The 17580-nt window shown below is 48.4% G+C and overlaps 3 protein-coding genes across 3 annotated transcripts; 1 reads left to right on the top strand and 2 right to left on the bottom strand.

Annotated features, from left to right (window-relative positions):
* The first annotated feature begins 888 nt into the window (after positions 1-888).
* LOC136548149 (mitochondrial phosphate carrier protein 3, mitochondrial-like) lies at positions 889-3949 on the top strand. The gene is made up of 6 exons (XM_066539771.1): positions 889-1756; positions 1860-2221; positions 2307-2350; positions 3007-3213; positions 3340-3505; positions 3607-3949. The coding sequence occupies exons 1-6, from the start codon at positions 1463-1465 to the stop codon at positions 3683-3685; spliced, it is 1152 nt and encodes a 383-aa protein (XP_066395868.1). The 5' UTR covers positions 889-1462; the 3' UTR covers positions 3686-3949.
* Positions 3950-4168: 219 nt separating this feature from the next.
* Positions 4169-8306, bottom strand: LOC136548141 (uncharacterized). The gene is made up of 7 exons (XM_066539766.1): positions 8102-8306; positions 7844-8013; positions 5849-5925; positions 5136-5201; positions 4961-5035; positions 4806-4880; positions 4169-4710 (listed from the first exon to the last, which is right to left on the bottom strand). Exons 1-7 carry the CDS (start codon positions 8251-8253, stop codon positions 4396-4398), a joined length of 930 nt encoding a protein of 309 aa, XP_066395863.1. The 5' UTR covers positions 8254-8306; the 3' UTR covers positions 4169-4395.
* A 243-nt stretch (positions 8307-8549) lies between these two features.
* LOC136548133 (protein STRICTOSIDINE SYNTHASE-LIKE 13-like) lies at positions 8550-10402 on the bottom strand. Its single transcript, XM_066539759.1, has 4 exons — positions 9876-10402; positions 9464-9748; positions 9188-9355; positions 8550-9096 (listed from the first exon to the last, which is right to left on the bottom strand). Exons 1-4 carry the CDS (start codon positions 10382-10384, stop codon positions 8691-8693), a joined length of 1368 nt encoding a protein of 455 aa, XP_066395856.1. The 5' UTR covers positions 10385-10402; the 3' UTR covers positions 8550-8690.
* Between the last annotated feature and the right edge of the window lie 7178 nt (positions 10403-17580).

Raw genomic sequence — 17580 nt, 5'->3', positions numbered from 1 at the left:
GGCATCATGAATGGACAAAACGGCCGCCGTTGCCTCGTGAAGGAAATCAGAGAAGTTGTCGCCGTAGTTGTCATACGCATAACAGAAGTATAATAACAAGGTGTAAGCTGAGTAAATGCAGAGGTGGAAGAAAGAAGAAAGAAGAAAGAAGAAAGAAGATAGAGGGGAAACAGGCTGTAAGCTTACAACTTCGACATAAAAACTAAAAAAGAGATAAGTGGATCATGTATTAACAGTGAAAAACTCACTACTATATGGGTGGGATGAGAGAAGACTAAAAAAAACTCTTATAGTGAGCAAGCCTGTTTTATTATTAGCCTTCTTTAAAAGTTTAACAAGCACAGGGCGCGATTCATAATCACAAGAGTACTGCTGCATATGCATCGCTTTGATTGGTATGCTACCCTGGGACTTCAGCTTCCTTTTTTTTATAAAAAAACTGGGACTTCAGCTTCTAGCATCAGTATCCGTAGTCAAAAGCTAAAGCAACAGATCAACAGAATTGTCACTTCAAGGCCTCGTGTGGTTTCAAAAAGTTTTTTCAAAAAATACTACAGTAGCCATCATATCAAATCTTACAATATGTGCATGGAGCATTAAATATAGACGAAAAAATTAATTACACAGTTTAGTTGGAAATCACGAGACAAACGTTTTGAGCATAATTAGTCCATGATTGAATAATAATTATCAAATAAAAACGAAAGTGCTACAATAGCCAAATTCTCAAATTTCACCCAACTAAACAATGCCCAAATGGAAAAAAAGCAAAACACGAATGAAGGCTGCAACGTTAGATTCAAAACACGTGAGACATCACATGGTCCAGATTTCAAAGTTTCGAACCATGTGGTTCCCATGAACTCGAACGCTAATGCATGATAACATTGTACGACGAAACAGCGTGCCTGATGTATGGCGTATGACTGTGCGAGGCACGCTTCTTTTGTCCACAAAATTCAGTGTGTTTCTTCCTCGTTTCCGCCGTGCGTCGCATCTTTTTCTCCGGCGCCGACCGCGGAAAAAAAAAACAGCCCGGATATACCAAAATCACCCCGGCGCGCTCGGGCCTACCGTCCAGGTGCCCAGTCCCGTGAAGCGGCCAGCGCTGGGCTCTTTTGCCGTGCCCCACGCCATCCGCACACACAAATCTCGCGTCGGGGGCCGCGGCCCAGAGGAAAAGCAGCAGCTAGCAGCCGAGCGTTAGCGGAGCACACCAAGGGGCACGCCACTTTACACGCCAACAGGGGCCGCCGGCGAGTGCGGTAAGGTCGGGACTCGACACTCGGCAGAGGGAGCTCCCAGCTTCCCCCGAGCTAAAGCTAGGGGGACGACGCCTGCAGGCTGCGGCACCAACGCGGCCTTCGCCGCGACCCCCTCCACCTCTCCCTCCGCCCTACCATGCGCGAGGCCCACGCCCACGCTCTCCCGTCGGGCACCCAGCTCCTCCCGTGCCTCCGAGATGGCGAACCGCGACAAGGTCGGGTGCTCATCGGCCCCGCTGCCCCTCGACCGCGTCCTGGCCGCGCTGGTCGCCAGCGCCGAGCAGCTTGGGAGGCGGTGGGAGGCCGCCGCCCGCGTCCGATGCGGGAAGGCACCTGGAGCGGCGGCGGTCGGGAAGGCGGAGGGGAAAGTGGAGGTTATAGAGATGCACACGCCGCTGTTCTACGCTACCTGCGCCCTCGGCGGCGTCCTCAGCACCGGCCTCACCCACCTCGCTGTAACGCCGCTCGACCTAGTCAAGTGCAACATGCAGGTCCATCACCGTCAGCGAGAGGTTCCTTTGCTTGTTCTCCTTCTCCATGTGTCAATGACTAATGTAATGGCGCTGCTGCTTGCTTCAATGTTCCTTCACTCAGGTGGATCCTAGCAAGTACAGGGACATTCCATCTGCCTTTGGTGTCATGCTCCATGAGCAAGGCCCCCGTGGCTTCTTCAAGGGCTGGATGGCCACACTGGTTGGGTACAGCTGCCAGGGGGCCTGCAAGTTTGGGTTCTACGAGTTCTTCAAGAAGTGCTACTCTGACTTTGCTGGTCCCGAGAATGCTGAAAGGTTGAGGACTTTGATCTACCTTGCAGCTTCGGCGTCTGCTGAGGTGATTGCAGATTTAGCTCTCTGCCCCATGGAGGCTGTCAAGATTCGAGTCCAGACACAGCCGGGATTTGCTCGCTGCCTGATGGACGGGCTTCCGAAGATTGTCCAATCTGAAGGTGCCTTTGGGTACAGATACTGCATGGCTTGTATGATCTGTGTTATTGTTCAAGGTTTTGGAGAGCAACTCTTTAACACTGGGTGCAAATTTCAGGCTTTACAAAGGACTGCTTCCTCTTTGGGGCCGCCAAGTTCCCTGTAAGTCAAAATGTCTTGTTAGTTTTTCCCATCACAGTTGCTTGTTAAGGGTTCATCACAGCTCATTTTATATACCCAGTAGTCCAGTACTTTATAATTTTCATGAGTACCAAAACTTATGTAAGGCATTTGCTCCCCTGTGCAGCATTTGCTCCGCTTCTTTGTTTCATTGCTTACCCATGTGGCTGGTGCCAAAATACTAGAACGAAATATAGTTTTGGACTGGATGAATTGTTACAGTAACAGCTTTTAAAGATCCATGTAATTCATTGCACTCTGCACTACTGCACTAGAAATCTAAGTTAGTTATCAAAGCTCACAACGATTGTTAGTGTAAAGTATGTCTTATCAGATTCCGTATACTTATTTCATTTTTTGTACTTTCTGGTTCCCGTGCTAACCATGTAAAAAATGAAAAAAAAGTATGGCGCCAATATTTGTTACATTTTTCTTACTAAGAGAAAAGTACAGAAGATAATCTTCGAGTGTGGTGTTTATGGATAACTTGAACAAATAAATTGTTTAGTTGACTACCTAATGTCCACTCACCTTTGAGGCACTGTGCAGAAAACTGCCATGTAGAGATAATCTGCACAGAAGTCTTATGTTGACCTGTGCTCCCTAAGTCCCTAATTACTTTATGTACTATCCTGCAGACACTATGATGAAATTTGCTTGCTTTGAAACCATTGTTGAGATGGTCTACAAGCATGCAGTACCAAAACCGAAAGACCAATGCAGTAAGCCACTACAACTAGCAGTGAGCTTTGCAGCGGGATATATTGCTGGAGTATTCTGTGCGGCTATATCTCATCCTGCAGACAATCTCGTATCTTTCCTGAACAATGCACATGGAGCCACCGGTGGCCGATGTAAGCTTCTAGTCCTATCTCAAAATAAAGAATAAAAATTCAAGGTTGAAAAAATACTATATAATTTAAGCTCTCATCTAATTGTCAGACCATATTATTCTTTACCATTTTGCTAAGTTGCTCAATTTTGGCTTCTGACCAATTCATCATACTTCCAGGCTGTAAGAACTCTTGGAATGTGGGGTCTTTTCACGCGCGGCCTTCCTCTTCGTATAATTATGGTTGGTACTCTCACAGGAGCACAATGGGCAACCTATGACGCGTTCAAAGTATTTGTTGGATTGTAAGTAACCATGTTACGTTTCTAAAGTGTGTGTCTGTGTGTATGAGCATCACTAACCGTCTATGCCATGATATCAAGTCATTTCACGTTTTTTTTTACAGGCCAACATCTGGCGGAGTGGTTCGTAGCTGTGCTGCTGCCTCCTCTTTGCGCCAAGAGGGTCACGAAAAGCAGAACTGACCACACCGAGAAGACTTGCTGAACCAACGCAGAATAGGAGATGTACCGCACTGAGAAGCTGTGCTGAACCAACGAAGCAGAGTAGGAGATGTATTGCAATTTCACTGAACTTTGTAGGAGTTCGAAATCATATTGTTAAGTTTTAGCTAGTACAGCAAAAGAGCATTCACTGTTAATCAGAGTCATTGTAATGATAAACAGCCTTTAGAATTGCAAGTGGTTTTGCTATGCCTGGTGTAGCAGTACACCAGCACCCCGTCTCTATTGATCAGAGTCAAATTCTGCTTGTGTGACCATTCTATTCATCATGCGTGATTATGGTTATCCAGGAGGCTACAGGTTCGACGTTTGGTTACGACCATGTAGCATGACCATGTAGATACAATCGTTACCATGAGCATGTGTGAAGAACGTAAGAAAACGAGCTTGCAGCATTCTGCCCATCCACTAAGGTCACAAAGGCACAACTGATACATGAGAATGTGAGATCAGGAAACAGAATACACGCGCACTTGCTATTTTTAAACAAGTACTTGGATTAAAAGTGGATACAAAAAACCCAAACAAGCTGGCATTTGAGTATAGTCCCGAGACCATGTAAGCCTATGACAACATACAAAGTTTTGAGTTGAAAAGCATAAGGCAACACAAGCAAGCGTGAAACTTTTGCTGACTGTCAATTACTGGAACATTGCTAGCTAAGCAGTCAACTACTGCTGTTGCCCAGGAAAGCCTTGCATTGGAGGGCGCGGTGGGGGTGCTCCGGGAGTGAAGTTAGGTGGTGGTGGAATCATTGGCCGCGGACCATTTGCCACAGGTGGTGGAGGCGGCGGAGGCTGAACACCCCCAATAGGTGGTGGAGGAATCCTAGGGGGCATTCCCATAGGTGCAGGAGGGGGTGCAAGAGGCGGGGGCGGTGGAACTTGTGGCGGGGGTGGGGGAGCTTGCCCCGGTGGCAAAGTCCCAGGAGGAGCTGGTGGTGGTTTATGAGCCTCTGGCGGTCTTGGCTTGAAGTACAGTTGCAGCTGTTAGCAAAACACAAAGTATAGTTGTGAAATAAAGATTGCTAAAAAAAAACAGCTAAATTCAAGGTCAAAATTTGTTAAAAAAGCAAACTCACAAGGTATTCCTTCTTGTCAGGATCCCAGTAAGAGAAGAATTTGCTCGCTGATTTGTCAATCTCTGTACTTGGTATCTGCAGCAACAAACAGTGTTAATAACAATAATTGACCAGTGTACCTGATGCCCTGACATTAAACTTTTGGAAGAGATTGCCTTGAATGCAATGATTTCATAGGGCTCTGCCGCAAAAAGTAGGTATTGATACCTCTTATCCCAACTTTGGACTTTCTGTACAAATAAGATGAATAGATTTTAGTGAACCAGTACAGACACCAAATCAACACACTATAGTTCAAAGGGCATGCTCAGAGTCAGAGATCACGTTTACCTGTTCATATGATGACATAAAACGATGCCTTGGCTTGCAATTATCTTCGATTTCAGGGTAACCAATCTAAAATGAAAACTGTCAAAAGTTATTGATCCAAGCCTCCAATGTACAAAAGTATTTAAATGTATCGTAACAAAAATAAATGGTAAAGCGAAATTTGCAAATTATGAGGTATGATATCGTTAGCTAGTGTTGTATTCATCAAGACTGTATTGTATTATATTATTCAGTCAAATGCATAAAACTGATTACTTCTAAAGATAAGAATAGTTTCAGATGAGAAAGACTAGTCAAGGAACAGAGTTGAGAAAATATAGGCAATTGCTTGCATATTATAATTTGGAGAACCTATCAACTATGCTAGTTTGTCAGAGAGACTGCCTTATCAGAAGATAAATTCCAGATAGGATAAACACTGGTTTCAAAATTTGAGCTTAAGCATTCTTTATATATAAAAAGAGACTACTATGTGAAATTGATCTTTAAAAATGCAAACAAGAAGTAACTTAACTGAAATCAATATAAGATCATTGACATATCAAAATTGTTAGGTGCCCTAAATTACATGAGAAAAATAGGAATACACCAAAAGTTACATGTAGTTATGTCTGATTGAAGTTAAACCAAATTCCTGCATTTTACAATATTCAACGTATAACCATGTATGAGGTGAGGACTTGGTAAATAATGCGAACGCAAGGAATACTAACCTCAAAGAGAAACGAGTGTTGCTTCGTCTCAGGATCATATTGTTTGGTTACTTTATACCCGGGTCTGCCAATCTTAACTGCAAAGGGAGGAAAGAAAGCTAATGAGAACAACTGACAAGAAAATACTGTGTCGATAACTTAAGTTGTACTGTACTACCAAAAGGTGACAACAAAACAGGAGGGACTAATTGCTTATAAAAAATTGCTCGCAGTAGATTAATCCCTAATCACTAATCATTAACTCAGATAAATTTTCTGTCTCAAGCATAGTTATTAAGGCGCTAAGGCGAGACATGGCGAGCCACCCCCTTCCAATCGCCTAGGCGACGCCTCGGCGATCATAAGGCGAGGCAAGGCGACGCCATATGATTATAAGAAACTTCAAAGCAGCAGCACAGAGGAAGGAAAAAAAGAAAAAGAAAAAGAAAAAGAAAAAGAAAAAGAAAAAGAAAAAGAAAAGAAGAAAAGAAGGACAAGACACTAAGAAAGGCCCAGCCCACCAGCCAGCCCATACATATATCCTTCCTGGTGACCTATCTGTTCCCTCAGCCCTTCCCATCGACAAGCATTCCGTCTCCACCGCCACTGCCCCTCTCTGTGCGGGACTCTCTTCTCTCCGTCCTTCCCTCTCCCGTTCTCCATTTGTGCCGCTGCTGCCTGCAACCATTCCTCCCTACCTCTTCCTCTCCCCGTCCTCACTGCTGGTGCCGCCCCCTTCCAGATCCTCTCCAGTCACCTGTAGATCGCAGATCGAGGGTTGCTGACTGCTGCTGCCCCTCCCAGATGTCCGATGTCGCAGAAGTTTGCGACGGCCATAGCGTCTGGAGCCGATGGGGATGGAGCAGAGACAAGTGCTTGGCCTTCCCAGTCCTCCTCCAGTTCTTCCTCTCTCTTCTGCCTCCCCTCCTCTCTTGTTTTGCTGATTTTTGGTCGTGGCGTCGGGGACGCCCAGATTTCTTTTAGCGCCTCGACGCCTAGGCGACGCCTTAATAACTATGGTCTCAAGGAACATCCATTGGTATCAGGGAAACCCAGAGAACTTCAGCTTAACAGGAAATCTAGGAAAGAAAGCTAATGAGAACAACTGACAAGAAAATACTGTGTTCATAACCTAAGTTGTACTGTACTACCAAAAGGTGATAACAAAACAGGAGGGACTAAAAAGGGCGTACCCAGTGCAGAGAGCTCCCGCTCTGTGTGGGGTGTGGGGAAGGGTGTCAGTGGCAAGCCTTACCCTCGCCTGTGCAATGCGAGGAGACCGCGACTCGAACCCGGGACCTTCCGGTCACAGGAGGGACTAATATAGCTTATAAAAAAAATGCTCGCAGTAGAGTAATCACTAATCACTAACACTAACTCGGATAAATTTTCCGTCTCAAGGAACATCCATTGGTATCAGGGAAACCCAGAGAACTTCAACTTAACAGGAAAGCTTTTTCAAGGGGATTGAGCAACTAAAAAAGAACAAGTTAACTTAAAAAAAAAACCAAGTTCAGGTTTGTTCTTCATACTCTTAGGGCCTCCTTTGGAACCCACAGATTTGACCAAAAGTTTGCAGGAATAAGTTCAATTCCAGCAGAATTCAGGGGTGGAAAACACAATCCAAAGGGGATGTATTGTATTAAGTGAAATTATAATAAAAAACATGGAAAGGTTGGCACAGCAAAGTTGAAGTAGAATAATCTTCCAGGTCCACTTGCTATGCATCAATATTGGGTGAACTAAATTCCATTGATAACTTGATATTGGTATAATTTTGCTTCAATCTTTCAACTTACATATATTAACCACAAAAGGAAAGAGATTCAACTCGTTTCTTCATTCTAAACACATTGAACAAGCATAATAGCATACTTCTACCTGATTGGACCATTCAAAGTCCAAGCAACTGCAGAAAGTAAACAAGGAGACCTAGTTGGTAATTGACAATTCTAATTAACAACAGCAATTTTGCGGATAAAAGGAGCGTGGAGATTCTGTTTTTTTTTCACGCACCAGACTTGCGGGGGGCAAGCTTGCGCTTGTTGGGCTGGGGCTGCACGGGCGCGTCCTTGGCCTCGCGGGCGGCGCGCTTGGCGAGGTTGGTCTGGTGCCGCTTCCCCTGCGTGTGGGCCAGGTAGTTCCCCTCGTTGTTGTGCAGCGTCAGGCACAGCTTGCACTCATAGCTACAAACAAGCAGAATCAGCGCATAGATCGAAGCGAATCGAGACGGGCGCGAGTTCGAAGAAGAAGCTAGGGTTTAGGGCGGGTTACCTGCCGAGGTGGTTGCGCATGAAATAGGGGTCCTTGGCGAGGTCGATGGTCTCGAGGGCCAGGCGGCGGAGGCGCTCCCGCCGGTCGATGGCCTCATTCTGGGCGGAGGCGGCGCCGCCGCTGCCGGGCTTGGAGCCCCACTCCCGATCCATGGCGTCCAACTCTGTTTGGCTCGCCGCCGTCTCTCCCCTCCTCTGTTCGATTTTTATTTAGTCCGGCTCAGGTCGGTCACTACTATGTCGGCTAAATCAAACCGAGCCCAACTCGCGGTCACGGGTCCTTTCAGATTAGGCCCAATCATATTTTGTATTGCAACTATAATTTGACATTTTTGTTCTTTATACAATGAAAAATTGTAGCCTGGATCTGGATTTGAAAGGTCCTTTACTGGAGCAAATCGTGGCAAAGTGGGAGGTGAACATGATTCGATTCAATTAGTATATGCTGCTGACAGAAACAATGCCCATTTTTATTCGATCTGAATCTGTCCATTATTATGCCAATTTGCCAAATACAAACAAGATTACGACCAGTCACTCCATTAGACATTTACGTACACATATTAGGAGGCATTGAAACAGGATCATGGCTAGTCCAAAGGGTAGGGGATGGTGGCGATGTGGTTGTGCGCCACGGTCCCGATCCACAGCTTGCGGCCCACCTCCCGCACCTCGCTCACCAGCTTCATCACCTCGCAGCCCCGGTCCTCGAGCACCTCGACGACGCGCCCCTCGCCGTCGAGGAGCGCCAGCACCGTGTGATGCCTCTTGGCGGCCCTCCTCGTGAGCATCTTGAGCGTCAGCGGGAACTTGAAGTAGAGGGTCCGGAGCCACGGCCTCTTGGCGAACACCGCCTGCGCCGGCGTCCGGCAGCAGTCGATCGCCACCCAGAACTGGCCCTTGCCGTTGGAACGCACGTTGTCGGGGAAGCCCGGCAGGTTCGCGAACACCTCTACCTCGCCCGTTCTTGGGCCTTCCAGCCAGTACCTCATTATCCTGATCAAGGCAGATGTGTGGTTTGTGTTCATATCATCACTCCTATGAATATGGTAGAATCATGAGCATCATCAGATTATATTTCTGTTACCTGCAATTTGTTGTCTCGGAGAAGAGAAGAAACTGTTGGTCCTCTGAGATCTGCACGCCGTTTGGGAAGACCAGCCCCTTGAGAACGACATGGACAGAATTTGTTTCAGGATCATATCTGAGCAGCCTCCCGGTACCTTCTCCTTCTAACAGGATGTTCAAATGGTCCCTGCAAATTCAGCTCTTGTCGGATTAGCTACTCTTTCAGCAGAAATACAGAGGCGTTTTTACTCGACTGAAAGTGAAAGGAGAAGCCAGAGTGTTTTGCTTTGCTCACTTTCTGCTGTATCTCATGCTCGTGTCAGTGAAGAATACGGATCCATTCCTATGGACATCGAGGTCGTTCGCGAACCGGATGAGGTCCCCGTCGGCTTCCCTCGCGATGGAGGACGCCACGCCGCCGCTCTGGCCAATGACCATGAGACCGTAGTACGCGTCGGCGACGTAGAGCTCGCCGGTCTCCCTGTGGAACCTCAGACCGAGCGGCCGGCCGCAGAATTCCTCCTTCTCGTGTTGCTTTCTCGTCGTTGAGTTCACTCCATTGGCACAAACTTCCTCTGACCTTTGCCAAGAAATAACAAATGTACATTGCATGATGTTTCCCCAAGAAGAATGCAAAAAATCAGATCAAATATCTTCGAGTTTGTATATATAGCAACAGACGAGTGGACGCCGGAGCGAGCACTTACCAGTCAGGATTCATGACGGCAAACGTCTCCCACCCGGTCTCCTCGCCCATCCACCGCACGACGCGGCCGTCGGCGAGGCCGGCGTACGGCCCGCGGCCCTCGAAATCGAACTCGATGGACTCCGGCCCGAACACCTCGCCGACGAACTCCAGCCTCCCGCGCCTGAGCCGGCTGGCATTGTCTCTGGGCCAGCTGCCCATGACCTCCCCGTACGGCGCGAGCTCATGCTTCACCGGCCGGTAGTCGACCCCGGCCAGCGGACTGAGGCCGAACGGGTCCGCGACTACGAGGGCCAGCGCCAGGGCCGCAAAGAAGAGGTGAGGGTACTGCACGATGCCGTCACGCCCTCGCCGGCACTGCAGCTTCCTCTTCTCTTCCATGGTGGACGAAAAAGATCGGCAGGGGTTCGGTTTGCATGCAGAGGAGAGACGAGAGAGGGAAGCGGGGGAGGTTGTGATCTTAATGGATTTGTTCAGGAAACGTATGTGCGTGTCTCCATCGACTTGCATGGAAGTTGCATGAGTAACATGGATTGTTTGGGAGTAGGTGTCCTCTTGGTTCAGAAATCAGAATAGCCAGGGAACGTGGCACTTTATAGAGTTCTCGGAGTTCATGTTTTCGTTGCTTGGACGATGGTCCAAGATGAACGGTTGAACAAGCAGGTCTTCCGTGTGAGATGACTATAAGCCTGTTTGGTTGGCGTCGTATTTTGTCATGCGTAACTTAGCAAACTGTGGCTGCCACAGAAAATATCACGAGCAAAATTGAAGCCACACTTGTGGCAAAATTTAGAATGAAGATAAGTCTATGACATGTGTGACATGTGCTAGAAAAGTATGTCCGCACTATAGTTGTGACAGTGAACCAAACAGTTGTCAAAAAAAACTATGTTATGACCGACCTTTGGCGTGACAAGTTTTGGTTACGAGCCAAATAATACTTAGGGTGCATCTGATATCTAGAAGAATCATTGCTAAATGACACGGAGAGAGTGTTTTAAGGACAATCACTCAAAACATATTTCTTCCTTTTTCATTAACATTCAAGTATTTTCAAGACCCACTTTTGATCTAAATTTTTTGGCTAGATTAAAAAACTGCTCTCTAACAACTTCTAATCTTTTTGCACTTGGAAAAACAGTCAATCACGTAAAAATATCCACACGTGTGTCGATACGCCAATCTGGAGGTGGAAGGGCATGAAAAGAATAAAAAGTATAATACGGTTCCCAATGTACATGAGACAGAAAGTGCAAAAGTGTTTGAGATGATTTACAAATAGTTCGAGATTTCTAATGCAAATTAAAACTATTTTCTATATTTTAGGAGCGAGATTTTAGAAATTGTTGGAGGAATCCAACAAATATGATACATACATTTTTTAGCCAAAGCATCTCCAATAGTACCAAAAATAGTTGGCAATGAGTTTTAGAAGTGACTAAAAAAGTCAGGTGCATATTTGTTGTCTTCCTCTAACAGTTTGTAAAACCTCGCTCCTAAAATATAGAATTTTTTTTGCATTACAGATCCTAAACTATTTCTAAAACACCCAACCACTTTATATATTCTTTTTTTTTATACATTTGCATCAGGAACTCTGACTTACTCTTTATTCTTCTCTCCACCTTTGATTGGCACGTCGATTTAATTACTGGTTCATTGAGGGAGCCTTGGATAGCTTCTTGTCACTGTTAGGGAGTCCCAGATACTTCAATGGGAATTTAACCAATTTGCAATTACAGGCATCTACGATAGAATCTACCAACACCTCCTCTATGCACACTGTAAACACCTTTAATTTGCGGTAATCACTCTGCATGCTAGAAAGTTCCTATAAAACAAAACAACAAGAACATATAGTTTGCGATATTCTGGGTAGAGTTTTCCATGAAAATCACACTGCAGTCATCATAATAAAAATCAATTAAACCTCCCTCCACCAGCTCAAGGCCTCAATAAACCTATGACAACTTGTCGGGGTTATAACCCCGCAACATATCGGCTAGCGAAGGTCCGAACGACCGAGGCCCAGCTAAGCCAACCAAACCAGGCTGGACGATAAGGTCAGGGTCAACCACGACCCCTTCTTCCTGCCTAAGCCGCACGGCGCTGGAAAGGCGCACGGCCTCTCCCCCGTCACGACCCCTGAAAGGAACGGGGAGAGGTTGAGCCTAGCCAAGCGTGCCTGCTCTAACAGGAACCAGCACGCCACACTGACCCCGCAAGGACCGAGGGGACAGCGGTCACCTCGGCCCGGTTAGACGCCATCTTTGTGCCACACTGCATAGAGAAGACAACACCGCGCGACGGTGACCATCAGTACGGAGCCCACCATCCAAATACAGTCCGACAAGACATGGGTACGATCCCACCCACTACGGGATGGGATCCATGACGAGAGCCTTGACTTAGAGGCTATCCAGACTGGCGGGAACCACAGCCCTGATGATTGGGATCGTGCCCCCCGCTCCTCTAGCCAACAAGGCAATCGACGATCTTAGGGCGGCTACCAACTCCTGTACGATGCCCCAGGAAACCAGGAGACGATGACAAAGACCCTGGTGGAGACCACATCGCATAGGATGGCTGACGAACCACCATCATGCCTACAGTGCCGCCATGGCCGGCATAGTAACATCACGCCACACCATGCCGCGATGTGGCCACAAGACCATGATGACAACCACGCCCGGACGAGTACCTTGAGACGGCGTAGCTTGCAAGCCAAATTAGCTAGAACCTCCCTCAGGCTCACGACCCTTCGGTCAGGAGAACTGTAACACCCTCGGTGTTACATTGTACAGCTTTTCGCTAACATACCGCATAAGCATCATATTTGTGTATACATGTTGATATTATAGGGTATAAAGCAATTTTCAAAACTTGGAGCGTTCATTTGAAACAGGAAATGAGATTACATTTCATGCCGTATGGTGTTACTTAGGGTTCTTAATGAATTTTTATTGGACAGAAATGCTATAGGACGCGTATGTGAACTTTAATAAAGTTGGTAGTATAAACTTCATAGGTGACCGTGAAATATTGTGGTAGGAAATGGGTTCTCTAGCTAATATATCAAGAAGCTCGGAAACAAGGATTCGATGCGAAACCGTTCGAAGTTTAAGTCATTTCACGTAAGTTTGAAAATGGGTCGACGACGCCATGTTCGACAATTTTTGTAGAGCGATCGGGTTAAGAAGTGGCGAGATGTTTTGGCACAGTTGGCTAGCCCTAGGTACCCTTTTGGGTGTAGAACAACTGGTCTGGCGTTTGGAGCATCGGGTTTGAGTTTTGGGCCACTTTAAAATGCGTGCAGGTCACATATCTGTGAATGGTGCCAGCGCTGGCCGTGGTCACCCTGCTCAGCTCTCGGTGTTGCCGCGCCGGCGCTCATCGTCGCTGCGTCTGCTGCCCTACGAGCGCGTCACGCGCGGACCGCTGCACCAGCCATCCTCGCCACTAGCACAGCCCTACTGACCATGCCACGTTGCTACCTTGGCATGCCGCGCAAAGCTCTTGCTCGCGCCCTGCCACGTGGTCCCACATCGCCACGCTGCGCTGCACCGCCGTCACGCCCGCGCGCACCGCCCACGCGCATGGTCACGCTGCTGGCCAGGGTCCCTACTGCTGTGCCCTGGCACGCGCTCACGCATGCACACTGTGGGGGATATACCCCTAGGTACCACAAGATGGTACATGGGCCTCACCATCTGAGGTGCCCTGGCCCATAAGATCAAGGCGTGCACATCAAGATTACAAGTTGTACTAGATATTGTAATAGTACCAAATTGGATACTTTACTTATAACCTTGTCTCTTCGGAGTATATAAGGAGAGACAAGGGTCCCCTAGAGGACAGGTTAATCCATCTACATCTCAATACAATACACCAAAGATACAGGACATAGGGTATTACGTCGATCAGACGGCCCGAACCTGTCTAAATCGCTGTCTCTGCGCCTTGTGTCACCATCTGATTCCTGATTACACGCACCGTCTACCGACAATCTACCACCACGGGCACCCCCTCGGTGGACTGCCGACCATATTTCGTCGACAGTGGCGCGCCAGGTAGGGGTCCCCTTTTAGGGGTTATGCGTGCTGATCTTCTGGCGAATCAGATGGCGATTTTCTTCATCAACGTCCTCCGTGGCAACTCGGCTTTTCGTGGCGGGCGTCCTTGAACTATGATATCTATGGCGACTCGTCATAACGTGGTCAGCTACGGCGGCAGCGTGCACCAGGCTATGGTGGCAGTGTGCACCATGTCGCATGCGGACATGTTCATCTTGGCCTTGTCCTGAGAGACGTGCTGACGGCGGAATCCATCTACACTAGTGATGAAAACTCTGAAGGGGCACAACGTCGTCTACACGAGTACACGGAGTACGTACGGGGCTACGCCGCGGCTTGCCGGCCTAGGCTGGCACGTCACACTCGACCACCTTCGGCTTGTGCTGAACCCCGTAAATCTTGGATCAACACAGCGTCGAGCTCTCTGAAGTTGAATCCATGTCATCGACCAAGCACATCTCGATCCGTGTCGTCAACTTGACACATCTCCGAATCGACGCCGCGCTATTGATCCCATCTCCTGTACGAGGCGCACTAAAGCATCGGCACCATGCATGATCCTGTGCGTGCTATGGCGACAAGCTAGCAAGGAGGCCACAAAGATGAAGACCATGTCCATCTGCTTAAATATGTGTGCAGGCCAGCATTAATTAATCAAAGATATTTGATTCATTGATTGACTGCTGCATATACCATATACGCGTGCATGCATGAAGATTTCATCAGAGGAGTATGTACGCATCTTACGCGCGTATGGAGCAGATCCACGTGCGAGATACAAGCCAACGTACCTGATAGCATGAAGTCAAGTCGCCAAGCGAGCTGGAAGCAAGCCGTCCGGGCTGTTGTCAAGCCATCACGCAAGCCACGCCGAGCCACGGAGCGAGCCGCTGAGCAAACCACGTCGACCACGTCCCGAGCGGCTCCGCCGATCTCTGACCACCAAACCACGTCGACCATGTCCCGAGCAGCTCCGCCGAGCTCCGACCACCAGACCACGCCCAGACCACGTCGCAATGATGATCGCCACGAAGAACGGTGCTATGACAACCGCGACCACCGTCACAACAGGCCGAAAAGCTCGAGGACTGGACAACTTCATCACCGCCGACTAGATTTCTATCAAAGATAAGTACACTTCTAATATTTATATTTAACACAATTTTCATTACGACGTTTCTCCACAACGTCCTCGTCATGATTATTCTTCAAATAACGTTTGTCCATGTATACCATCTTAAATATAACATACAGCTATACTTAATGCAAATCCTCGACCAGTCATGTTGACGCTCAATGCCTACAGAGACGGCCCTGTCTCTGGCCCCTCCCTACACGTGCACGAGCGTCTACCCTCTGCGTTATGGGTGGTCGACAGCGGCTCCTTAGCGACGCTTTGTTCTTCCTACACGTGCACGGGCTCCGCGCCCCGCGTTATGGTTCACGAGCTAGCTAGGGCTGGAGACTCAGCTACATACTAACTGGTCGGGCGGTTTATATTAAGTATAAACACAAACTTCACATTAACACTGATGTTTACAAAGCACCAACTGCTTTATCACATCATGCTCATTTGCAAATGACTGCTGAGCGTTGTTTCTTCACCGCTGATTTTTCTCCATAAATTATTATTTTGTACATCATGTACTACCATTCTACATATTTATATTGTAGGAATTTCGAGCTATGCTCGAGGACTTCGTCGCTCGCTTCTCGACCTACGCTTGGGGACTGCCTTGATCACTCTCCGACCACGGCTCGGGGACTTCATCGCTCGCTCCTCGACCTACGCTCGGGGACTGCCTCGATCACTCTCCGACCACAGCTCGGGGACTTCGTCGCTCGCTCCTCGACCTATGCTCGAGGACTGCCTCGATCACTCTCCGACCACAGCTCAGGGACTCCATCGCTCGCTCCTCGACCTGTGCTCGGGGACTGCTTCGATCACTCTTCGACCACGGCTCGGGGACTTTGCGTCTCGACTACATGTGATTGGCAACTCGCATATAGTTGGGATATTCTTTCTCGTTTAGACCTTGCTACAAGGCTCATACCTCGCCTTCCAGCAAGCTCAGGGACTACATCGGTACGATGCACCTGCCGGTGCATCTTGTATCGCCTGTACGACGATTGGATTCTCAACTTAACTGGGAATTCTTTTTAGACCCTGGCACCACGTGCCTACGTCACCTACTACCAGGCTTGGGGACTAAGTGGGCACACTTTACCTTGCGGTGAATGTGTTTGTTTTTTGACCCCTATGCCTCTGATGATCAAGGATGCTATGCTTCAAGACGCACTTACATTTCTTTTCAGAAATACAAGTGGGCACACTTCCCAGGACAAAAATCTTTTTCTTTCTTCTTAAGAGCACCATACATTCTTCGGACAACCTACTTCTCTGGCGACAACGGTGGTCGAAGATGTCAAGAACTCAAGCCTCACTGTTCGGAGAAGGTTGAAACGGCGTATCGCATCAGAATACATGGCGCTTGGGGACTAGCTGTGGGGGATATACCCCCAGGTACCACAAGATGGTACATGGGCTGCACCATCCAAGGTGGCCTGGCCCGTAAGATCAAGGCATGCACATCAAGATTACAAGTTGTACTAGATATTGTAATAGTACCAAATTGGATACTTTACTTGTAACCTTGTCTCTTCGGAGTATATAAGGAGAGACAAGGGTCCCCTAGAGGATAGGTTAATCCATCTACATCTCAATACAATACACCAAAGACATAGGACGTAGGGTATTACGTTGATTAGACGGCCCGAACCTGTCTAAATCGCTATCTCTGCGCCTTGTGTCACCATCTGGTTCCTGATTACACGCACCATCTACCGATAATCTACCACCACGGGCACCCCCATATTTTGTCGACACACACGCACTACACCGGTGGGCCCTGCTGCTCTGCCCGCCATCGCGTCCGCTTGCGCCGTTCTGGTGTCACCGTTCGCCAGGCACGCTAACGAGCACCGCCTACGCATCACTATTGCCGTTGACGCAGCGTAGCTGCATGTGCATGGGACGGCCGCCTAATTTCGCCAGCACGCCCGTGTCCGCTGCCATGTTTCGTCGCTACCTTTCCGGACCTACCATCCTCTACGGCGATCAGTGCTGAGTCACCGTCGACGCGCGTGCGGTGCAGTGTGGCGACGTCTTATGCATGCCTCGCTGCTCCCCATCGCCCATGCGCGCTTGTACCTTGCATTGACAACCATGATAGTGTTGAGCCAGGCCGTGCCTAACTCCCCTGTCTCCGCTGTCGCCATGGCCGGCGAGGCCATTTCCTTTGATTCGTCGTGATGGCAGCACCATAATCCAATTAGTCGTGTCCTCGGCTCCACTGGGTAGCTAGCCGCACAACCAACCCCACCTCGCTGCTTGTACCACCGCATAGTGCCTCAATTTGGAATCGCCGCTCCGCCGGGTCCTTAAGACCGTACGAGCATGCGGCGTCGGCAAGCCACCTATCCAAAGCACCCTGTGGCGATTCCTTGCACCACCGGCCTTGTCTCCCCCTCCTAAGTACCCTACGCACCTCGGCCGTAATGCTACCATAGCCTAGCTTTCCCTGACGTGGCCATGCCATCGCTGTGCACCGCCGCACCACCTCGCATGCACGC

Source organism: Miscanthus floridulus, chromosome 1 (genome assembly GCF_019320115.1).
Source record: "Miscanthus floridulus cultivar M001 chromosome 1, ASM1932011v1, whole genome shotgun sequence".
Lineage (NCBI taxonomy): Eukaryota > Viridiplantae > Streptophyta > Magnoliopsida > Poales > Poaceae > Miscanthus > Miscanthus floridulus.
This window is presented reverse-complemented; position numbering and strand designations above follow the sequence as displayed.